Here is a 22,057-nt window from a genome sequence, read left to right as displayed (position 1 = left end):
AATTGCCTCTTAACTAGTGGCAAATCACCACTAGAAGGGACCATTTTTGGCTTCAAAACAGCGTATGGGGGAAGAGGGACACTCCTCCTTCACATGTGTCCTGGTCTGGGGTCTCCCTCCACCCCATATTAACAATTTCTAAAAAGAGACACCTTGAGTTGGAAGCCCAGCTCTATAGTAGGCATTTGCATCAACATCTAGTTTGTCTCCTGAGCATGTGACTTTTCTATGGGTTAAACTACACTTCACATTAAACACTTATTCTGGGTCTCACATTTGTGCTTTTGCTAAATGAACTGGTGCCCAAGATGAGGCCAGATCTGGGACCACTGGATGGGGGAAGGAGGTTGCAGCCCCTTAACAGTTATTTGGCTCATGAAGGAAGCTGCTATTGGCACCAAAGGGCAAAGTGCATCCCTCTTGGGAGTGGGGAAATAGCAACAATGAAGGTTCCAACCTGGATTGGAACTATGATGAGGAAAAAGTAAGGCTCCTTCCCTTCATGCCATAGTCTTTGAACATTCAACATGTGTTATATAAAAGTTAAATATTATTAAATACATAAATATGGAGATGGCTGAGTCACTTAGATTTGGCTACAGTGGTCCATGACTCCGTGCCATCCCATTTTTAGACTACTGTAATGTGCCCTTCATGGGGCTGACCCTGAAGACAGTATGGAAATTATGGGTAGTGAAGAATGCAGCAGCCCATGTGATTGTGAGGGCTGTATGGTTTGACTCAGTTGAGCTGCTGCTCTGATGATTGCGCTGGTTGCCCATTTGTTTCTGGACCCAATTCAAGATGCTGGTACTTACCTATATGGCCTCAGACCATGGTTTCGGAGGGATTGCCTACTTCCATATAATCTTATCCATTGTCTTAGGTCAGGGTGGTCCAACTTTTAATACTATGGGAGCCGCAAGACCCTGGCCTCACCCTGCCTCACCAACATGTATTGGCAGCAGGGGCACATGTCAATATCTTGTCTTCCCTCCTGACCCAGGTTCATATGGACTTGTGCCAGAAATATACTTGGCACAGGTCTCAGTAGACCCAGAAGGTCAGTGAGGGCTTACCCCAGGCAAGAGAACAAATCTTCCTTAATTCTGAGGAGGCCTCCAGAGGCTGAAATTTCCCTGTGGGATACAGCAGAGAGAGAGAGAGAGAGATCTTCCTCTCATTTTCTCCCTGATATTTTCTGTCAGACCAGTCATGTCACTGCTGGGTAACTTTAACTCCTGCCCTGTCAGAAGCTGGCCCAGACTGTTGCTTTGGGTATGGCGATTGGTTGTTCCTCACTCATTTTGTATTGTTGTTGCTTACCCTGAGAAGTCTTCTGAAAAAATTAAATCAAACTGTTCAATTACAGAAGTCTATTCTGTTTAAGGTACTGCTGAGTCCTATGGATTGGATTGATTAATAAAAAATAATAATCTTAATATTTTCCCTTTTATAGGAAACTTTTCCTGCTGTGCTCTCTGGAGGCTTGCTAATAGTCACTAATTTGTTTCATGGCACCAGTGTGTTGTTGACAATGCATGTTTGTACAATGTCTTAATAAATGGTTGTTCCTAGTTTCTGTATATTACAGGAATTGCAGGGAGGGTAAGGGGGCCTAGGTCCCCCTAAAAGCTGATCACTGATGTCCAGATTGCAGATAATTTATCAGGCCTTTAGAAGTGCTACCCCAGCACATGATGCCATCGTTTTACCTTGTGATCCAGCTGACACCAAGAGGAAATGGGAAAACAAAATCCATCTACTTTTCCTAATCCTTTCCTTTTGTACCTGCTATCTTGTTTAAATATTGTCCTTCTCTTGCCTTTCCTGGAAACTACAAAGGCTCCTCACGTGATTGCAGGCAGTGCCATGCTTGAGCTGCCAGCACTCCTAATCCTACCTAATGCACTTACCTGGGTGTGGGGTGAGCTGAGCAGCCTGGCAGCCGTGCCGATCTGTTTATACCTCATTGCCTCCTTCCCGCTACTCAGGATCCTGCCAGAGATACGACATGGCCTTTGCTAAGCCATCATTTCTCATGAATGTGCTTTGCTCCAAACGGCTTCCCTCCAGCTGCAGTTGGAAACCCAGAAATGCCAATTTTGGTTTCACGTCTTTGTGAAAATAATCAGCATGGATGTCACATTACAGGAACTAACATTAATGTGAGAATTCATTATGGCTACTAAGGCTGCAATCCTATCCACACTTACCTGGGATTAAGTGTGACATTACCGCTTTGACTAGAATGTGACTTACTTCTGAGTAGGCATGCATAGGATTGGACTGTACATGTTCATCCTTGTTGGCTTTGGGTTGACCAGAATGTTGTCACCTGCGAGGTACTTTAATGCCTCATAACTCTTTCCAAGAAGGCAAGCTGGCAGTGAATGCCATCCACATGGAACTAGTCCAGGTCTGGCTTCAGCCTTAGTCTCAGCCTTGAAAACATTTATACTAGATGTTTACATTTCAGATGAGTACTTCGCGCCACTGTCAATTGGACCAGTTGCTACCTAGTCACATTTTAGTTAGGTTTTACGAGCTGGAAGGTATGCTTTTTCTATGATGATTAAGAGGGTGAGTGGCCTCTTCAGTCCCAGTCTCCCACCATTCCACTGTGAAACATGATGAAAGGAATTCAGTGTCATCTGACTCGGGAAGGCGGTGCCTGACAAAGGGGAATCTATCCCAAGTCGAGCTGTATGTCAGTGATCTCATGATCTACTGGCTTGAGAAGGGCCATAAGGACCTGGGCTAACTATAGGCCAAGGCACCTGATGCCTGTGCTTCTCATAGCTATTCTATATTGCTCACATATTTAACCTCATATCCAATCTGTTCAACAAGGTGAATATATCACCCTTCTCCTGCTAGGTCCAGGGGCATGCTTACACTGCAGGGACACACCTCCCATTAGACATAGGGTTTCTGCAGCTGGACAGGTCATTAGCTGAACATGGAACATACACCTTTCTTCTTTTGAAATCTCATCTTCCCCTTATGGCAGGTGGGCTCTGTAGCCCTTATAAGGGATAATCCTGTTTAACATGTTGTGAAATTTAGCCAGCAGATTTTTCACCCTCTGAAACAGCAGGTTTCTCCTTGGAATAAGAAACTGTACTGTTGTCATCACTGGCTTTGCAGCTCATGCTGCTGTATGACTTGAGTTTTCTTATAAGAAGACTCATTTTGTTCTTTTAAAATTAAGGGAAAATATCTGTGCATCATTAATTACAGGGACCAGATAGAATCTTCATACACTTCTGGTGCCCTGGAATCTGTGGCATTGGATGAGCTTCTCCAGCCATCTTTGTGCTGTTGCCTTTCAGGAGCTCCTCCTCCAGACACACTGCTAATGAAATTCTGTTCTCTCATTCACTTTCTTCTTTGACCTCCAACCATGGAACTAGGGCTCCAGGGGGCTGGGCACAAAGCCTTCTCCCAAGATCACATCAATCTTAGAATGGGCTAATGGGCTGAGAGTACCATGTTGAAGCAGCTTTGATTTTGACATTTAGCTAACAGTCCGAACAGACTAGATGGAAAACTGCAGGAACTGGTGCAGAGCAGCCCAGCAATATAGAAGGAGAAAGCATCATTGTCCTGCTCTTTGATTTTTTTTAGAAAATATGTTCTGTGTTTACCAAGGGAGAGCTTGTACTATAAGCTGGCGCTAACACCAAGAGGGAAAAAGCAGCCTGAGTTGAATTGACAGGCAAGCTATCATCCTCTTCGTTAAAGTGTTGCAAGCTTTATTAATAATTGGCTTCTGTCCCAGCAAGTCAACTCCAGTTCCTCCCACTACTTGGCAATTCTGATGGTTTCTAAAAGTCTTTGACTTCAAGGATAAACCTTGGGGACCAAAGAACCAGTTTACATATTTACAAGAAGGGTTTTAGACTAATCAAAAACCTTCAGAGCAAGGTAATAGGAGTGCTAAATATGTTGCACCAGCTCAGCTCATTCTCAGCCCAACAGAACATCCCAGTGATCACTTCTGGGGCGAAGGTCAGCTTTATATAAATGATGGGGGCTTGTGTTAGTTGAAGGAAGCAGACTTTGGCGTAATGGTCACCTTCTAGAAGGGCATACATTGCTACAGGAGCCATCTCTGAGCCTCCTAGAGCTGCTCCAGGTCTCTAGAGCTGCAGCGTATGCCTTCGTTACATGCTCTTGGAGCTGGGACAGAGAGGCACGTTGGTGTCTTTCCCTCCAGCTTTTTGCCAAGTGTTTCCATCCTATGGCTTTGGTGAGCTCTCTCCTCAGAATGCAAGACTCTCTGTACACTGGATAAGCAGGTATGGTCACAAACAGGTGTATGTTGGAGTGGGCTCTGTGCAGTCCTGGTTGCCTCATCTCTAAAAGGATATTACATTTCCAAGGATATTACATCCTTGAAAGGATGCTAAGAGTTGGTATTACCCTTTGCATTGCTCCACTTTTCCAAACCAAAGCATGTGGGGGGGGGGATCATTTACATTTAGGGTTTACCTTCCTGGCACATGACAGCAGAAGCCAAAGGCTCTCCTTGTCTCTGAAGGGGCTCCATCTCTGTTCCCCCTTCCTGGCAATGCAGGAGCCACAGGCAGGCACAGAATCCCCTGCCCACCCCGACCCCCCTGCCTGTTCTATTTGTTCCCTACAATTTATACAAAATTTGGTTATTTTGTGTCATGCAACCTATCTAAAAACCTATGGGCCGGCCAATAATAATTTAAAAAAGTAATTACATTTTGAAGATTAAAAAGAATACATAATGATAAAAGAAAGAACTTGCACATCTATTTGAAATTCAACTAAACTGAATTTGAATTAGGGTATTTCAATATTTCATTCATTGGTTCAAATGAATGCATTATACCTAATTTCGACTGAAATTCAGTCGTATGTTCCTGGACCAGCTAGCCCAATTCCCTGTACTGGAACAGAATCAGTCATATTGAGACATTCAGAAGTGAATTTTTTCAATGGTATTTGACCAGAGGAGTGGAATTTTGAAGGGTTTGCCTCCAGCTGTTGAGGAAGCAAAGACCTTTGCTGAGACTTTTAAATTAGAACGAAACATATGTGAGTGGGAATGGTAATTTTTGAGGAGTGATGTCCAGTAGACTTTTTTTATTTTTTATTTTTTGCAATAGTGGTAGGCACTCCACCTACCCACCAGGGTCTTAGAGAGAAGATGAGATGCTGGAAGCAAAAAGCATTTTTATTTGTAGGTTGCTCCCTAGGTGAATTTTGCAATTGTACATGGTTTGGCTGTGTGGGCCACCACAGAATCGTCACGCATGCAAGCAAACCATCCTTGTTGTTGCTGGCTACAAAAAATGGCTCCATGTGTTCACAGAGCCCTGACCTTTATTGAGCATTAAGAACCCAGATCTGGAGCTGAGCTTTGCGTATGCGTGTGACACAGGCCAATGTATACCATCTGTGGAAGTGGTGATTCTTGCCCAGTAACGGTATTACTCAGTCTTGCGAGTACTATATTGTATTGGCAACCTTCAGTCTCGAAAGACTATGGTATCGCGCTCTGAAAGGTGGTTCTGGCACAGCGTCTGGTGTGGCTGAAAAGGCCAATCCGGGAGTGACAATCCCTTCCACACCAGGATCAAGTGCAGTCTGTCCCTGGTCTGTCTCCCTGGCTATGGGCCTTCCTTCTTTGCCTCTTTGCCTCAGACTGTTGGCAAAGTGTCTCTTCAAACTGGGAAATGCCATGCTGCACAGCCTGCCTCCAAGCGGGCCGCTCAGAGGCCAGGGTTTCCCACTTGTTGAGGTCCATCCCTAAGGCCTTCAGATCCCTCTTGCAGATATCCTTGTATCGCAGCTGTGGTCTACCTGTAGGGCGCTTTCCTTGCACAAGTTCTCCATAGAGGAGATCCTTTGGGATCTGGCCATCATCCATTCTCACGACATGACCGAGCCAACGCAGGCGTCTCTGTTTCAGCAGTGCATACATGCTAGGGATTCCAGGACTGTGTTGTTAGGAACTTTGTCCTGCCAGGTGATGCCGAGAATGCGCCGGAGGCAGCGCATGTGGAAAGCGTTGTTTCCTCTCCTGTTGTGAGCGGAGAGTCCATGACTCGCTTGCGAGTACCATTGCTAGTACTTGCGAGTACCATTGATAAGCTATGACAGAGGACATGCCGCTGGCTAGCCACATTTTCTAAGCCACCATGAGATGATTGCAGTTTATTTAAAAAGTTTATACCCCACTTTCCAGCATAACAGGCCCTCAAGTCAGTTGATTGAGGTATCTGTATAGCTTGGCTCAAGCTATGGTCAGAGAGGTGCTTCCTCTCAGGTTCTCCTCCTTTTAACCTTCCCATATAGCAGTGGTTCCCAAACCTTTTCAACTGCCAGCTCCCTTGACCATGGTTCCCCATTAGGACCACAATCCTGTACATTCTATAGGGCAGTGGGTTTTTTGTGAGGATTCTGCAGCTCCCCTAATAGCCATGGCTCAGTTTGGGAACCACTGCCTTATAGCATTTTCTATCTCCTGCACCTGACTGACATGCCAACCCTCTGCTCCTCCTTCTGACACAATATTCATATGCACCCCCATAAGAGATATTACACTCATTCTTCAGTGATGGCACCCATGTTCCTATGGATCTGTTTGAAATTTAATATAGAATTCTGACCTGGAATTCAGTCAACTGCAGATGTCCAACCTGAAAGCCTACAGAGGATGGTTGTTGAACCAGATTTCTTTTGGTTCAAGTTGATAATTTTTATCATAGTCTTTTCCCCCTATTGGGATACAAGTTTTAATGAAATTTAGGTCTGCAGTCATCAATCCTGAAAAATCACCCGCCCCCGGGGGGGATGACGACGACGACAGACCCCTGTCCAGAGAAAAAGAAAATCTGTAGTATGATGTACAGAAGCTCCACCTGGAGAATATACATGCCAATGAGTTTATAAAGAGTGCTAGCAACATCTAGTGGCTGTTTTTGACTGCACAGTTTACATGTGAATTTAGATACTGAATGAGTGACAGCAGAACCAATGCATTTGTTCATTTGATGTAATGGAGTTCAATTCAAGATGTCTGGCTGGGGAAAAGGGAGATCATGAAATGAGAGACTATTCTCTTCACTACATCCCTATATACAGAAATTAGACAGGGAAAACATATGCAGGATTGTGAATACTCCCAAGAAACCCTGCAAAAATCTGCATTTTTAGAAATTATGCAAATATTTTCCTATATTATCTTGCAGTTTATTCTGCTTTTGCTAGTCATTTTTGCTAGGTAGAAGGAAGTATGCCTTGTCCCCTATAGAAGAATCACTCCTGTGACTGGAGACTTCAGTGGGCACTGTTAACCACACATGTTGTAGCCCGCCTGACCAGAATGTTGCTTCCCTCCCTAACCCAAAAGTTCAGATTCTTAGGCTACTAAATTCACACAGCCAATGAGTTTATATTTGGTAATGCTTGAATTGTGCAAGATCCAGAAGGCAGGTGGGAGAGGATGTATGATATCTTCAAAGGCATAACATTGCAGGAAGGCACAAGATTGAACTGCATCAATGTTATACATATATTTAAACAGTTCTTGTGGCAATCCATAAATTCACTGCTGGTGTATGAGATGGGTTAGAAAGAGACAGCATAATGACAGCTACACTGCAACTACCAAGCAGCAGGTTCCAGCAATGATGCAAAGGGCATGGGGCTAGATGGAGGGGCTGCTGTAAGGACTCGTTACATGGGGCTTGATTGGTCCTTCCTGTGGTTTGCTAGAGTTGAACAGGTATACGTTGACCATGTGTGTTTGTCTAAATGACATAAGGAGACAAGCCATTTGTTGAAAAGCAGTATATAAATATTGTTTATTAATAATGAATAATAATCCTGCAGGGCTGGAATTCCTGATTGCTCTCTGCTGTTGCTTCTTGCTGCCTTTGCTGCAATGGAATGTGCTGCAGCTTCCTTTTGGCAGGTTGGCTGCATATGCTGCTTTTAACAGACAGTTCCTTATCATTGGTTGCTATGGCTGTGTTATCCTCTTGGCTGTGTTATGCCAAGACAGCCACGGCTAGCTCTCCTGTCCAGGGGCAGCCTGCAGGATGTTAACATGACAGTGACTGCTCACTGGACCTGCTAACATGCTGTTTGGTTCACCCTGGCAGTATTGCCTTGCCAACTGGCATTGAGGCTGGATAAGTTGTGGCAATTGGCTCTTTTCATAACTGACCAACATGGGGCCATTCTGGCTGCCACTCCATCATCAGTGGGTAGTGCTGATGTTTTCATGGCTGTTGATGGTGTTTGGGTTCTTATTTCCCCTCCCCTTTCCCACTGTGCTGAACAGGTTTAGGAAAGGACACAATACTTTGATGCACTGTTGACATAATAGTGATGCCACTGCTACTTGGGCATAGGGCAGCACCATCTCCTAAAGTCTTCAGACACCCACTTATTTGTAAGTTGCAAAAGGAGCACTACCTGCTTCCCTCCATGTATCTTAAGAAATGAGTAGGAAAAAGGAATGCAAGAAGCAGCCACATGAATCTTTATCCCTGTTACAATCCTGTAATTATTGCCATTATAACAGCAAGCTGAAATGGATGTAACAAGTGTCCCTTTCACTCTTTTAGCAGTCATTTTTTTTGAATCTATCTAGAAATCCTCTCTGGTATCAAAGATTTGGGATTTTTACACAGGAATTAAGAGACAGGAACTCTGGGAGTGTGTATCTATACAAAGGGTAAAGAGCCAACTATATTTAAAAATAAATAGATCTACTTCTTGTGGGTACAAGATTACTTAAGCTGTGCCTGCTTGGGACTTCTTGTAGTGTAGAACTTCAGAAGCAATGGAAGCAGTACTCGGAAGATGCAAAAGGGACAGTGGAGGTTGCTTTAATACGCCTTGTGCAATCCCTCACATGAGTAATACAATCTACACTGAACCCATCTGTCCTGCTTTGGACAAATGCAGCCCCAAAGTGGTATGAAGAGTCCGTACATCTGGAAACCACCACCCTCCATATTCCATCTGAAAGCAACTGTTGACTGCAATTAATGACTGTCCTAAGACTCTAGGACAGGTTAAAATGTCTGTCATATAGCACTTGCTAACACAATAGCCCTCATTCTGCCAGGCTCTCAGTTCTAATATACCACCCTTTGGTTGCATCTTAGGAAGATATTTGTCTTGAAGCAAACTGAGAAGTAAGAATTCAGGCTTCTTTTTCCCCCAAACAGTTCACATTTATTATTGATACAAATAAAAAAATCTTTTAAAGACTGTTATCTTATTACCAAGATTGAGGTAATATGTTTACAAAACTTTTACAGAAATTGATATGAAGTTCATGAATACAGAAAGATGTGGGAGAAGCAGAGTTGTTGAATTAAGTTTCAGGAAGAGCCAGAAGAATGGTCAGTTGTGGCAGAAAGGAGGAATGAAGAACAAACAGCAGTAAGGTCATACACTAAGAAATGGAGTCAAAGGTTAGTCAGATCATTGTTGTCATGGTACTCCACTAAAACTGAAAAGTCTTGCTTTTTAGTGATGAATGGACACCCTTCCCCAGTGTTTGTGCTTTGAGCTCTGAAAGATGCATTAGACTTCTAGAGAAAAGTATCCAAGGGACACTTCTGAGCAAACTTAAAGACATCTTCAGACAGGAGAAGTGGCTGCAACTCAAAAAAGTTCTACAAAACCAGACATCTCTGGGCTGACGTGGACTGTTGAGTGTGAAGCGAGTTCTTTACAGCTGTCAGCAAAATCGCCATCTGAGAGAAAAAGAAAGAAAGAGGGGACCATCTTTCAAGACAGAGGTCTTACAAGTGGGAAAGAGGAAGTGCTCTTTTGCAAGGGGGCACCAGTGACACTAACTACGAGAGGGCTGTGCATGGCACTGTTTCTTTGAGTCAAGAGCTATATTAGTTTCTGCATACCCAGAAGCAAAACTGCTGCTCAGACTGGATACATGCTGGGATCTTACTAGTCAAGCAGCAAGAGACTTAGCGCAGCAAGTTGTAGGGGTTACAGGAACTAACTTTGTTTCTCCTGCAAACCAGTACTTCACCTTCACCTGACAGTTTAAAAAACACACAGTTGTTAGCTGCAGAGGCTTTAGGTAACATTTCAGCAGGTTATCTCCATCCTTAAACTAGAATAGGCTTTCAATAGTGTGATCCTGAACAAATCCCTTTCCTATCTTCTGCTTAAGAAGCTTACAAGTTCCATTTCAGCATTTCTTCCCAAAACGAAACAGACCACCTCAGTGGTCTATACAAGCTGCGCAACAGAGGCTGTTTTTCCAGGCTAGGCCCAGTTTATAAAAAGGAGGACCTCACCTTTTAAACAGATCTCTGTGGAGGACAGAGAGGGAAAAAATACTATAGCAGTAACTGTCTACTTCGGGAATCAATTTGCAGCCCTTGCAATATTTTATCCAGTGACCTATATTAAGGTCTGCTGCATCACAGCAAACATAGTTCAACAGGTTGAACATTTTAGTCTTGAGCAGTCCAAAATGCATGACATGTTACAGCCCGAGGTCTCAAACACTACTGGCCTCATTGCTAGGTTTAAACAGTACTTAGCCTAACAATTCTTCCACTACAGGGGAGCATGCAGGGCAGGAAAGTTGCTATCACTGTAGCCAAAGCAGAGATTTGGGGTTTTTTTGTGCTAAAAATACTGATGCCTTGTCCATACTACAGGGGCATATGAGGTACCTCTCTGCATAACATGGGACAGAGATGGAAGTTTGAGAAGAGAGAAGGAAAAAGAATTGTTGCAGCCACCCCTTCCTCTAATCAATTCTTTGCATAGGATATCCTTATCAACTGATGATTGCTCAAAGTGAAAAGATGCAAGTGGGGTATGGTCAAATGTCTCCGGAAGAGGGGAAAGGACAAAGAAATGAACCTGAGGACCCAAAGGAAGACCAGCCTCTGGGTTCAGTGAGGAGAGCCTGCCCTATCCTCTTCCTTCCCATTTTCAGTGCTCAAATGTAAATTCAAGGCTTAAAACCTTTCAATGCCCAAAGCTGGAACATGTCTCTGTGATTCTGTGAAATGCAACACTGTCAAAATGGCTGCCTGAGAGAGCCTGAAATTCTGCTTCCTCAGCAGCACCCATCTATGACAAAGCAAGAAAAGACAGCAATTCAGCTAGCTTCCAGCTGGCACTCCGTGAAATGTCAGACATTCAGCTACTGCTCTCCTACAGGCCTTGACAGCGGACAATATAGTAGGGGAGCTCACGGTTGTACAAAAGGAAAAAGTGTTTTCAAACCTTGGGAGAACCTCACTGGTAGGAGCTTCAGATTACATTTAATGCACTACAGTATGAGGGTTCTAAAAAAAGAAATTCTCAACCAGCAGCACACTGATTACTGATTTCTTTCCAAAAGAGCCCTTGCATTTCCACATTAGGGTTTGTGCAAGCATGTTTTTAAAAAACTATGGCTACCAAGTTAAGATTAGACGCACACACTTTCAGGTCTAATTCAAAACAAAACCAGTATATTTAAATGCAAACAGCTATTTTACTATCTATAAAAAGGCCTTCCACTTGTGCATTTTTTTTGCAATTGTCATTGATGATTATGCTGTATTGCAGTTGGCTGCCTCAGACGAGGGTCCGGCCATCTCATCCACTGGCTTTTTGCTGGCAGTGGCACTACCTGGAAATCATAGAGCTGGAGTGAGACTGGCCAGAAGAGGTTGTAGCAGCACTGAGCTGAGAAAATCCACTGTGGCTTGATTCAAGGCTGCTCATGGACCCTCTGTAGATAAAGACACAACACAGAGATATACTTTCGCATGCAGAGTGGCACAAAATAGCTGTACATTTAGGATTCTTATCAAGGTCCACAACCGTGGTACCAGTGGTTTGCTGACATCCCTTCCCCAGATAATCTGCACCAATGAGAGAACTTCTTTCCCTAGTTCTTCACTCAGATCTGAGGGGAAGAATCTCTTATTTTGGGTTGGGTACAATAAGCAACCCTGCTTAGACTCCTCAAACACTTCCAGAGGACACTGGGGAGGAGAGGATTCTTGTTAATCATCGCACTTCAGAAAAAGTCAGAAGCCACACAAAATTCCTCACTGCTTCCTCCAACTTTCTCCAATGCTTGGTGTTTAAATCCTGAATATGACATGGTTTCTATGGTCAGCAATTCCTAGTAACAAGAGTGAATGAGGGGTTCTTCCCCTCACTTTATGCTCTCAATGATTCTTTAAATAAAGTGTTAAAGAGTTCTTGGAATGAGCAGACATGTGAATAAGCCCTTGATTTAAGTCAACCTAAAAAGAATTTTCTGCTTGGTGTATATGAAGCTCTCAGCACACGTTTACACCACTGCCACTTATGGTCAAAGACTGAAACTGAGGAAAATGACTTCTTTGAAACCCAGTTATCTTGAACAGAATGCCACTAGCAAAGTTGGTTGGAAGTCCTCCTTCCAAAGAGTATGTCAAACAGGAGACTTATCATATCAATGTATTTGTGTAATACTTGCAACCAGAGATGGCAGCTTTGTAGTACTTAGACCAAAATGTTACTTTCTTCCCCTTCAAATCAAAAACAATCTTTAGCAACTAAGAGGAAGAGCACCTCCTGCTATCTGGCCTAGGCATACCTGAAATCTTCTGACCCAATCACTTCTGTGTAGTACATCACTTTGCACTTATGAGATGAGACCTGTAAAGATGCCAGGACATCATCCACACGAGGCATGTTGGTTGTGGCACAGGCAGGCATGTTATGAAACTTCCATTGGAGAATATAGAAGCCAGGCCACCTAGTAACATGAGATCCCTGGAAGCAACAGTAGAAAAATAAACACAATTGACTTATCCAGAGCATCCCTGTAGTTTTGTGGGGGTGGGGAGGAGAGAAGACAGTCACCACCAGTTACTTACAGTCACCTTAAAATGTCCCATGGGGTAATTATGTGTGGAAAAATCAGCTTGCAGTTATGGCCAGGAGTTATGCTCACTGACATGTGCAGCTCTTCTTTATCAATATATGTATAGGGTGTAGAAAAGACACTTCCCCCAGAACTCTCCTTCAACACTGTAGGTTTTCCTGAGCCATCAGGTCAGCACTTACAGCTATCCTCCCTGTGATCATATACTCAACACACTCTCTGCTGGTGACACACTAATCTGGATAAAAACAAAAACAGCTAGGAGCTGCATTTCCTGATATTAGGTTTGAGTCTTGAAATGGCACTCCACAAAACTCTGGGAGAACTGAAGGGGAAGGTGGGGGGGAGTGCTACTGAGTTGCAGTCTCTGGCTTGCCAGTAAACTTTCATTTATAGCCTACTTTTTCATCTACAACCCTCAAACAACCTGCAGAGAAAGTACTAACAGAAACACACATATAGGAGATCAACTAAACTAGCAGAGGTGAAACGGGCAAGTAAATCTTCATGTTCCCAGTAAACTGGACTACACTTACAATCCCTTTTCTTCCCACTGGTTGACCTTGCTCTTTTTCTACCAGCACAAGAGAGGCAATCCTCCTAGACGTGCGTGTAGACAGTGTGGCATGCTAAATCATTTTTGCTATCCAAAAGGGATTGAGGCAAAGATGGTCCCCGAGCATCACACTTTACTTATCTATGTTTGATTTTGGGAGTGACTACTTCCCACTTACTTCAGAAAGAACAGTTTCTTTACTTTAATTATCTTTCATGTCTGCAATTTTGGGAAAGGTTGGTGATGTCCTGTTGCATTCCTTTAAAGCCACCACTGGGTAAGTGCACCAGTCAACAGATCCTTCCACTGGGATGCATACCAGGATCTCTGCACATACGCCTGTGTAACACATGGCTGGTGCTGGGCAGACAAAGGAAGAATAAGTCTAGTGGTGGGGTGGGCAAATTCAAGGAGTTCGAAACACTGCCTTAAGGATTAACAGCAGCCCTAAGAGGGCAAATTGTATTAAGAAGCTCTGAGACAGATCAGTCTCTAAAGATTCCATAGCACTTTGGCTGGTTGGCAACCTTCAGTCTCGAAAGACTATGGTATAAGCCTACAGCACCCAGTATTCCCAGGCAGTCTCCCATCCAAGTACTAACCAGGCCTGATCCTGCTTAGCTTCCAAGATCAGATGAGATTGGGCATGTGCAGGGTAACAGTTGCTGTCATAGCACTTAACCTTTAGGAATTTTTAGACCTAGGCAGTTCTTGCCTGTGATCACAGAAAGACAACCAGAGAATGAAGTCATCTCTTATTCCCATCACAAGACTAAGCAACAACTGGAAGGCTCACACTGTTTGGCATGTCATATACAGTGGCAGCTCCTAAAAGCATTTTTTTCCAGAGCCAGGGCCTGGACTACACTTAGACGGGTTCTCACCTGCACACTCTCCCCTTCCTTACAGATGAGTGGAGATTCCACCATGCTGTAGTCCCGTCCCAGCTGCCAAGCTTTGTCTATCAGCTGCACATTGTTTCCACCTGGAGAGGTAATGCTGTGGCCCCCCAGGGAATCCTTTTTAGGAGGCTGTGGTGCTCTCTTGGAGTGATAGATGTTAAAGACAATGTCACCTTTACAAACATCAAAATCCCAGGTGATCACAGAGGAAGCTTCCACAATCTGAATGAAGATCTAAATAAGGAAATAATTGTTTTAGAAGTTCAGTCAAAGGAGAAGCCTCCCAGTCTCTTAACCTTGCCCCATCAGATTAATCCTCTCAATACTAATACACTGTCTTTATATCTGTTATTGCATCTGTGATGATTTGCTACCCAGATATAAAAATTGCATTGCATTTTTAAAAAAATATGGAATGGATGAACACTATCTCATTTAAAATTGTTTTTTGAAGCCCCTACAATTGCAGAATGGTGGACCATGCCATGGACGCCACAAATATGAGGATATCAGTCCTATAGAGGCAGATGCAGCTAGAGTCCAAATGCTTTTGAGGGGAACAGAAATGCTGCTGCTGGCCACTACTGAAAGCCACTCTGCCCTCCTGCTGAATCCTGCCTCAAAGAAGGGAGGGGAAGCAAGGTTCCTTATCTTTAGGACAGCAACAATCCCCTTTTCCTTCTAGTGGGGGAGGGGGGAAGGTGGCATAGGTGCCTTCATCACCTCCTCCTTGCTTTGTTTGCCTCTCAGAAGGGCTGGGATTGCCATGCCCCTCCTCTCCCTGCCTTCTTGGTGGTAATTATCTTCTTGCTTGTCCTTCATGTGGGTATTCTTTAAAATGAACAGGAAGTGCCCAACACACTGTAATGGAAATACGCAAGATCCCTGGAGGTGACAGGGTGTGGTGTCAACAATGGGCCCTTGCTCTGACAGGTCTGGGAAGCATGGGGTTAACACCAGGGCCTTAAATTGAAGGCGGGTGTGCTGCACAGATGCAGCCACTTATAGGCAGCAAGGCCTACAGGGATAAAAGAAGCACCTGTTGGAAGGAAAGGGTGTGGGTGTAGACGGAAGGAGATTGGAGAGACTGAGAGAGTACAAGGAAGGAGCTTGGAGGAAAAAGGATGGACACACAGGCTAACCAACTAATGGACTGGTTAGCTGACTGATGGACCAAACGGAAAATGCTGGAACAGAGACTGATGTGTGCCTGCCATGCCCAAGAGCTGTTGAGAAACATGGTGTTGCTGTGGTGGCCGGAGAAGCTGCTGGCGGGAGAGGGGAGAAAGGAGGACCTCTGCAGGTTGAACAGGCGAGCTACCCTGGTAGTGGGGTCCAGCACTGCTGTAGTGCAGAACTAGGGCCACTGTTGGGTAAAGAAAGGAAACTAATTAAAGCAAACATAAGTTCTATAAGCAAAGCTTGGAATGGGAATTTAGCAATACACATGCTCCATTCCTTTTGTCCATTTTAAAGAAGCCCTGAGCAAAAGATAAACAAGGAGATGGTGCAGAAGGGGATGGAAGGGGCAGGGTTATGTTGCCCCACCTCTCCCTGCTTGGCTGCAGCTGAGCAGGCAGAGATCAGGAGGAGGTGGCAATGAAGGCACCTGCAGCAACTTTTGCAGGTTGCTCCTGTCCCAATCCTTTCCTTCCTTGCCCTCAGTGAGGGGGAAGTGGATTGAAGAGTTTCCCAGAGTGGCTCCACTGGTGTTGGGCTGGAAGAAAGTGACAGGCCGCTGCTGCCACCCCTCCCCAACTCCAAGATGCCACTCCATACAAAATTTTCATGTGACATCTGTGGACAGGACATGCCTGTAGGTGAAGAGTCTTAAAAACAGTCACAGAGTTAGTTTCTGCAATCTAAATGTCCTGCCTTTCAGGGAGAAAGTGATCAGAGGCTTGGTCCTTCAGGAAATACTGCTAGGGAAAACAGTTGAGACCAACCACTGTTGGTGAATGAATATTCACCAACTACATATTTGTAGAAGTTGAAGCAAATCACTTTCTGGTGACAAAATCAAAGTAAATGAATTGCACTGAACAGAAAATATGCAACCATTCCACTGGTTTTCTGAAGGCATAATAAAGAACTCAATGTTACCTTCCCAATAAGCCTAGGAAAAGCAGCTTGTGCCTGTCCATCCAGCCCCTGCCAAGACCACCCACCAGTAATTAAATCCTTAGTAAGACTGAAATATCATCTGATTTTTTTTCAATTAATTCCAAATTAGGATAATGTGACTGCTCAATCTGCATAACTAAGATGTCCAAGGGGACCTGAAGAAGATCTTAGTTTCTCCTTCACAAAGATGAAATTCAAAGTTCCACTTTTCCTAACTGTGGAGAACTACATTCCTCTCAAGAGCAATTATTTTCAGGCATTAGCCAAGTGAAAATTCACCTGAAGTTGTCCAACAGAAGGCTGGTAAGTAGAACAGCAGTAAGGAAACATACCTCATGGGGTGCTCCTTTGAAGATACTGGCTGACTGATAGATGGTTTCTGTCCACAGCTTTATGTCTTCATTTTCCAATTCTTCTGCAGTCCGGTACAGGGATTTGGGAACCAGCCCACCTTCTGGAACTTCACACTTAAGAGAAAGATATCAGTACTTGAGCACTGCTCTGACAAACACTCCAGGAAAGAATACGCCAGAATGTGATTTGGAGGACACTTCACACAGCATCATAGTTTATTAAATGAAAGTTGGCCCCTTTAAACTATCTTTATACTTTCTGGTCACAACCCACTGACTCTGGCTTCTCTCCTTTTTCCTAGGAGCCCATTTTTCCACTCATATGCGTGAGAGTCTGGAAGTCAGTCTCTTGGATTTTTAGATCAGAAGTCTCTTATCTAGTAGGACCTGGTAGCATACAAAGTTTGCCAGCCCATAGGAGTGAAAAACATTTCTTCTTCTGAATCTTCCTTCTTCGAAAGATGGAGCTATCCATAAGAATCCTTGTTGTAGATAGCATGTGTGGAGGGGAACAGAAAGTTCTCTTGCAATGCATGAACAAGAGGCAATTTTGACCTATACTTCTCCTTATTTGTCTCCTCTTCCCAACTTATTGCATACATCAAGCCACCTATGCATCTTCACACCTCAGTCCATTCCTTTGTGCCTTGTGCCTAGCCATCTGTCTACTGCTTGCCCTACAGCCTGCCTTCCCTGAAAATCTCACTTTTCCTCCTGAATACATTACCCAATAACCATTACATGCTAGTATCTCTCCAAATCTAGCATGATCTCACCTTTCTCACCTCCCTTCTTCATAGAAACCAAGCTCATAACATTCTTATCTCCCTCCAAGTATCAACCAATCTTTCCCCAATTTCCCCTAATTGTGTCACAACTAATGATCAAAGATCCCATAATGCACTTCTTTGGATACAGGCGTGGGTTCATTCCTACATGTTCCTGAGCAGGTGTGGCAACATCTGTAGTGGGGAGGTCTGAAATCAAGACTGTTTGGAATCTAATACTATGTTATTTACTTAGCACTTTAGAGTTCCACGTACATTATTTTGGTAATATTGACATGAGCCTTATAGAGGCCAGTTGTACTCCTATACTGCAGATGAGAGATAGTAGCTTATCCTAGGGGATCCAAGTTTGTCGCTGACACAAGATTTCAACTGGGGGCTTCCCAGTGTAGACTTATAACCACTACGCTATGCAGGTTTCTTAGTATTTCAACTCTATAGAGCAATGTCAATTGATACAAATACACTTTAGATGTATTTGTAATTAAAACTTAAACGTGCCTCAATGATTGTATAATGCAAGTTGAAGAAATCTGATTTTTCATAAGTAAAAACCTCAGAAGTTGCAATCCATTACTAAATTAGATTCTGTACAATGAATTAACACAGGTATGAACATAGTGATTTGATCGTATTGGCTTCTAATGCATACTACAACAAAAAATAACACTGAGCTACACCCAATGGTCACCTACCATGCATTCTCCACCAAGAAAATCAGGAATAATTTCTTTGTCGATGTAATCCAACAGCCCACCAGGACCTTGATAGTCATTGCCTGCATAAATCAGGAATTTCTTTCTAGTGTTGTCATCAATAAATGGGCTAACCTATAAATAAGAATGAGTTAGTACCCAGGTCTCCAAGCAGCTTTAAGGAAGCACTTTATTTTTGCTGATACTTTAAAAATGTGGCATGTGCAAGGTACACTGTTCCATCAGCCCACACAATTGTCATTCTTCTAGTTACTTATTTTTTAGTCTAGGAATGAAACATCCTATAAAGTCTAGCTTGTAAGGGATAACTTGCCTGTTTCTAAGCACAATTCGTGCCCTTTACAAACGCACAGGCTGCTAGGGTGTCAAAAATTAGGAACCTACCAGTGTCCAGAGGACTGGAAACACCCTGGGAGCTCGCAGGATGAGAAGGCGTCCCAGTGTTTCTGGATAATTGGCTTCAACAACTTCAATGATTCTTAGTAAAGCCTTGACACCAGGTCTCCATAAGTGTCGCATATTCAAGCCCTCCAGATCCACCAAACAAGTCCAAGAGCTGTTTTGTTTTCAAAATAAGGCAATAGACTTTAAAATGACTATAATAGTGTTCTCACTTCCCATCACCCATTGAAATCAAAATATGAAGTTCTCTTTATCTTTGCGCTAGTCAATTTTCCTAGCTTTAACTGACAAATGGATTGCAGAGCCCAAATCAATAAATATTCTTGTTGGTTACAACATGGTCTCTCCCCTAATTCCGTATTAGCAATAGTCACTTTAACCCACATAGCATTCTTTAGTGAGGGATAGCCAATCTTCCCCGTAAATACAGAGCAGGCAACAGTATGCTTATGGACTGCATGATGCCTACTGTCGGGGCCCCTTTGGTTTGGCAGGTTTGGCAGGCCAGGTTTGGCAGCTCTGCTAGGGAGGAGGACAAGGGTGCTGGAACCCCCTCCCCCTTCAGCCAATCTGAGGCCTCCCTGGGGAGGAACAAGCCTGCTCCAGGCCCCTCCAGGGGAAGGCCCCTACACCTACTAAACTAATCCTTTAGGCTTGTCAAGTCCTTAACTGAAACCCGTAGGCAAAGTACATCCATCCACCCCCAGGTCCATGACTCGCATGTTATGAATGCACACTGTGTGTACCAGATTCTCAATAGGGCGTTGAGAATTATGCACACTGATGTGGTCAAACACCGTGCTAAAACCATGATCCAACATTTAATCTGTGCATTATGGCACACCACTCAATATTAAAGGAATTTTTCAGCACAATTGTGGGTTTCAGCACAATTGTTTAGGCATTTGTGGTTCACTAACAGGTGGGTTTGTTCATCAAAATTTTACTGGTGGGCTCCCTTAGCTATTCCGGGAATCACAATCTTAGAATACTAGACCACTTTTTTGTTCCCATTGTCAATTTTATATTTTAATGAATGAAGAAATGTTAAACACTATCCATATTAACGTGAATGTCTCCATGCTTAACATTCTATTACTCATTCCATTTCATTTAGTGGCCATTCATTTACCTTATAGGTCTTCCAAATACTTTTGTATTTTCTTCACAGCGCCTTAGTCCTTCTTCATTTATAGAGAGAACCTGCACAAGAGACAGGAGCGTTCTGAAGAGCCATTGCAGTATGCCTGGGGTTGAAATTTGCATCCAGAAACTGCACTTCACTCTTTCAACTGAATGTTTTTCTCTTCTGGTTATGCATGAAATGATAACTAGTTCTTGTTCATAGCTTCTTATGAGAGCAGGTGTAACCTCTTTTAGGCTGTGCCAGATACTCTGTCCTATTTAGAATCTGCCTCTCCCAGGTCACAGAAAGGGCACTCTGTCTATTTCTCTCAACTTCCTTGCCCCTCCTCTCCATAGAAAGGCTACAGTCAGTTTCAAAACATAGTGATCTCCTTTTCTCTCCCCAGCTCCTTGCAGCAGGTTCTTCTTTTCCCTCCTCCAATTGTGGCATGCCCTGTATCTCATTAGCAGAACAAAGATTCTGCAAAAGCCTCTGGCTGTTCAGTCAACACATTTAGTTTCATTGCCCCTTACCTGATCCTCCCCCCCCCTCCCACACACACAAAGCAGTGAGAGGTGCCCTAGAATCTCTTTTCATTATGTGCTGGTATGTTTTGTTTGGTTGGGGCTTACTTCTAAGGAGCCTGTGGGAGAATAATTGTTTTTTAAACCAATCTCTACCTTCACTCTGCTACCCTTTTCCAGCATGAATAGACCTACTTCATAAAAAAAACTCCTTACTGTTTATGGATTATGGTACTGATTGCCAAAATTCTTTTGTACTTTTATGTATCTTAATACCATGTTTATTTCTTTTTTGTTGTTGGTTTAAATGTATTTTTTCCTTTCCCTAACAAAGGCAGTAAAAACCCCAGAACTCACAAACATTTGTGGTGGAAAACATTTGTGGCTTCTATTCATTATAGCAGAACACAGCCATGATGCTTTTATCATTCTAATGCAGGGGTGCCCCAACCCCGGCCCTGGGGCCACTTGCGGCCCTCGAGGCCTCTCAATGCGGCCCTCAGGGAAACCCCAGTCTCCAATGAGCCTCTGGCCCTCCAGTGATTTGTTAGAGCCCACAATGGCCTGACGCAACTGCTCTCAGCATGAGGGTGACTATTTGACCTCTCATGTGAGCTGTGGGATGAGGGCTCCCTCCACTGCTTGTTGTTTGTGATGCAGCAGTGGCAGCAAAGGAAAGGCCAGCCTTGCTTTGTGCAAGGCCTTTTGTAGGACTTGAGCTATTGCAAGACCTTTAATATATTCATTTATGTAAATTTATCCAAATTTTAAATGTAAAAAAATTTTTCCCCCCAGCCCCGACACAGTGTCAGAGAGACAATGTGGCCCTCCTACCAAAAACTTTGGACACTCCTGTTCTAGTGTGATACAGACCAGTTAAATGGAAATACCACATTCCCAATCAAACAAGCAGGCTGCACTAGAGGCACTTACATAGCGAAGCAAGGCTTCTTCCCCAAGAGCTCGCACCAAACCTTTGGTATCCATCTGGCCAAGTCTCAGCAGATACAATGGTCGCCCATCTGAAAAGAAACCGTGACAATTGAAATAAGTTCTTATGCACATGTGCAAGTGTTCCATTAAATCCTTAGCTGTTACAAGGGCAATGAGAATCAGCAATACTTGTTTGGTAATCCTGGTTTCTGCAAGAGCCACACCTTCACACTTTCCTGGCAGCAGGAAACCTGAATTTTGACTCAGGCATAAAGGGATTGGAATTCCTTCCTTACCTTGTCAGAAACTTATCTATCAAGTATCTTGGGGGGGGGGAGAGGGGAAACTATTCCTATTTTGAAACTGCAGTGCATATCTTGAGCCAGAATCCACAAATTTTGGCTGACAACCAGCAAAAAAAAAAAAAAAATTCTAAGTAATTTCAGAGTTCAGAACAATTTCAGAGGAGCACCTTCCTCTCCAAGCTCAGCAGGGCTCTGAGTTGCTCAAAGGCACTCCAACAGCAGCATGCATCCTTATGAAATACAGAACAAACGGCTAGACCTTGATCCTCATGGGTTTGGGAAGAGGTAGGGCTAACTATTAATAGAGGTTTTTGACTGGCTTCAAAAGTCAACCCTAACTTATGGGTCCCTGTTTCAAGATATTCATTAGGGGTCTCAAAAGATAGGTTGTTTTCACTCTCCCTTCCCACCTTAG

General features: G+C 43.6%; 1 protein-coding gene and 1 pseudogene across 2 annotated transcripts in view; both read right to left on the bottom strand.

The window, feature by feature from the left end:
* Positions 1–9,205: 9,205 nt before the first annotated feature.
* Positions 9,206–22,057, bottom strand: part of SEC14L1 (SEC14 like lipid binding 1) — a 57,534-nt gene continuing 44,682 nt past the window's right edge. For both annotated transcript variants that reach the window (XM_066613563.1, XM_066613562.1), the window contains exons 9-17: positions 21,338–21,426; positions 19,887–19,957; positions 18,737–18,908; positions 18,332–18,466; positions 16,828–16,962; positions 14,354–14,605; positions 12,623–12,801; positions 11,663–11,764; positions 9,206–9,758 (exon numbers count right to left, since the gene is read on the bottom strand). In XM_066613563.1, the coding sequence (XP_066469660.1) occupies positions 9,743–9,758; positions 11,663–11,764; positions 12,623–12,801; positions 14,354–14,605; positions 16,828–16,962; positions 18,332–18,466; positions 18,737–18,908; positions 19,887–19,957; positions 21,338–21,426 (1,151 nt within the window). In that variant the 3' untranslated portion in view covers positions 9,206–9,742. The remainder of the gene's footprint in view (positions 9,759–11,662; positions 11,765–12,622; positions 12,802–14,353; positions 14,606–16,827; positions 16,963–18,331; positions 18,467–18,736; positions 18,909–19,886; positions 19,958–21,337; positions 21,427–22,057) is intronic.
* Positions 14,023–14,139, bottom strand: LOC136642975 (5S ribosomal RNA; annotated as a pseudogene).

Source organism: Tiliqua scincoides, chromosome 2 (assembly GCF_035046505.1).
Source record: "Tiliqua scincoides isolate rTilSci1 chromosome 2, rTilSci1.hap2, whole genome shotgun sequence".
Classification (NCBI taxonomy): domain Eukaryota; kingdom Metazoa; phylum Chordata; class Lepidosauria; order Squamata; family Scincidae; genus Tiliqua; species Tiliqua scincoides.
This window is presented reverse-complemented; position numbering and strand designations above follow the sequence as displayed.